Below are 1473 nucleotides of genomic sequence, written 5' to 3' on the forward strand. Positions count from 1 at the left end.
AAGATTCCTGCTAAACTAGTGGTTTTCTAAATGAAGAGGATGGAGGAGGGGTTGGGTTGGTGGGGGTGCCGGGACAGCTGTTAGTGATGCCTAATCATTAATTTATATTGATTTAACATTTTTAAAACTCTGAGTTTTGGAGATAACTTGCCCAGGAGTACATTACACATGGCTAGAAGCGATATATAAAACTGATATAATTGAGCCAAAGTATTGCTGACAAGTTATTCCAAGCATGTCATTTACATAGTTTGTAATTTGTGTGTGTAATGCAGGTGGAAACTATAAAGGCCATGTGGATATTTTGGCACCTACAGTTCAAGAGTTGGCTGCCCTGGAAAAGGAGGCACAGACATCTTTTCTGCATCTTGGCTACCTTCCTAACCAGCTGTTCAGAACCTTCTGACTTTAGCATACACTAAATAAGATGCGAGTAGGAAAAGTCTTTAGTCTTAAAACTCTAAAACAGTTGTACTGCTTCCAGGCAGCAGTATTTATAGTAACTTAAGCTGTTAATGCTGAGTCTTGCATGTCAAGAAACATGAAACATTAGCCCTGGGAATTCTCGTAAAACGGTAACCTAATGAAAATAATAAATTTGATGACTCTATTCGCATGAAGGTTTGTGTCTTTATTTTGACGTTGTTCGATGGCTTTTCTTTGGCAAGAATGCTACTTGTTTATGAAGGGAAGTTTATAGGTATGTGAGTTTGGCGGAGGACCTGTGTGGGACCACTGAGTATTCTAAGAGTAAAATGTTTCACGGGGAGGGGTCCTAAATGGGGTCAGTCTTGTGAGGGCTACGACTATCTGCGTGGATACTGAGAGGAAAGGCGTGAGGTGGAAGAAAGCTGGATGATCCCAAGGTGGAAGGGACGGCTTGGCGCGTGTGGAAGCCCTGGGGATTTGTAGGGAGTTTGAAAAGCCTCTGTGTCCTGGGACTGATGCCTGATTTGGTGGTGGTGACAGTGAAGATGGAGCTGAAGGTTTAGCTTTTTAAGAGCCTTTCTTGCCACATGACGCACACCTACAAAGATAAAACTATTCTGCTGTCTCTCTGAGTCTGTCTTAAAATTAAACTTATACTTCTCTGGAATATCTTTTCTCAAACTCTCTTGCCTAAAATACCAGAATGAAAACAACTACAATTGAATTGTTCTTTTGTGCCATTTGACTCTTGGTTTACAAAGTAGTTTCTTGGGGAAAATTATCCCTGCTCTAGAGATTTCTTAAGAGCACAGGCTATTATAATTTTTTGTATGATGGTTTTAAACCTTTTAGCACTGAAATATTTTTTTCAAACAAAATCTTGATTGAAACTAAATATGTAAACAGTGGGAAAACCATCACCATTAAAATCATTTCCTGGGTAGAGTCAGTTTGTGTGGAGCGATTATGAGCATTCCACTCTCACGTCCAAACCCCCTCCTGGGCCGTGTCTTAGAGCTCCAGAACCAGTCTCAAAGCTGCGAG

General features: G+C 40.7%; 1 protein-coding gene across 1 annotated transcript in view; it reads left to right on the forward strand.

Moving 5' to 3' along the window:
* Window positions 1–620, forward strand: part of DDX1 (DEAD-box helicase 1) — a 29478-nt gene extending 28858 nt beyond the window's left edge. Inside the window, exon 26 of the mRNA XM_006910242.2 lies at window positions 276–620. Within this exon, the coding sequence (XP_006910304.1) occupies window positions 276–406 (131 nt within the window). The 3' untranslated portion in view covers window positions 407–620. The remainder of the gene's footprint in view (window positions 1–275) is intronic.
* The last annotated feature ends 853 nt before the right edge of the window (window positions 621–1473 follow it).

Source organism: Pteropus alecto, unplaced genomic scaffold, assembly GCF_000325575.1.
Source record: "Pteropus alecto unplaced genomic scaffold, ASM32557v1 scaffold61, whole genome shotgun sequence".
Taxonomy (NCBI): domain Eukaryota; kingdom Metazoa; phylum Chordata; class Mammalia; order Chiroptera; family Pteropodidae; genus Pteropus; species Pteropus alecto.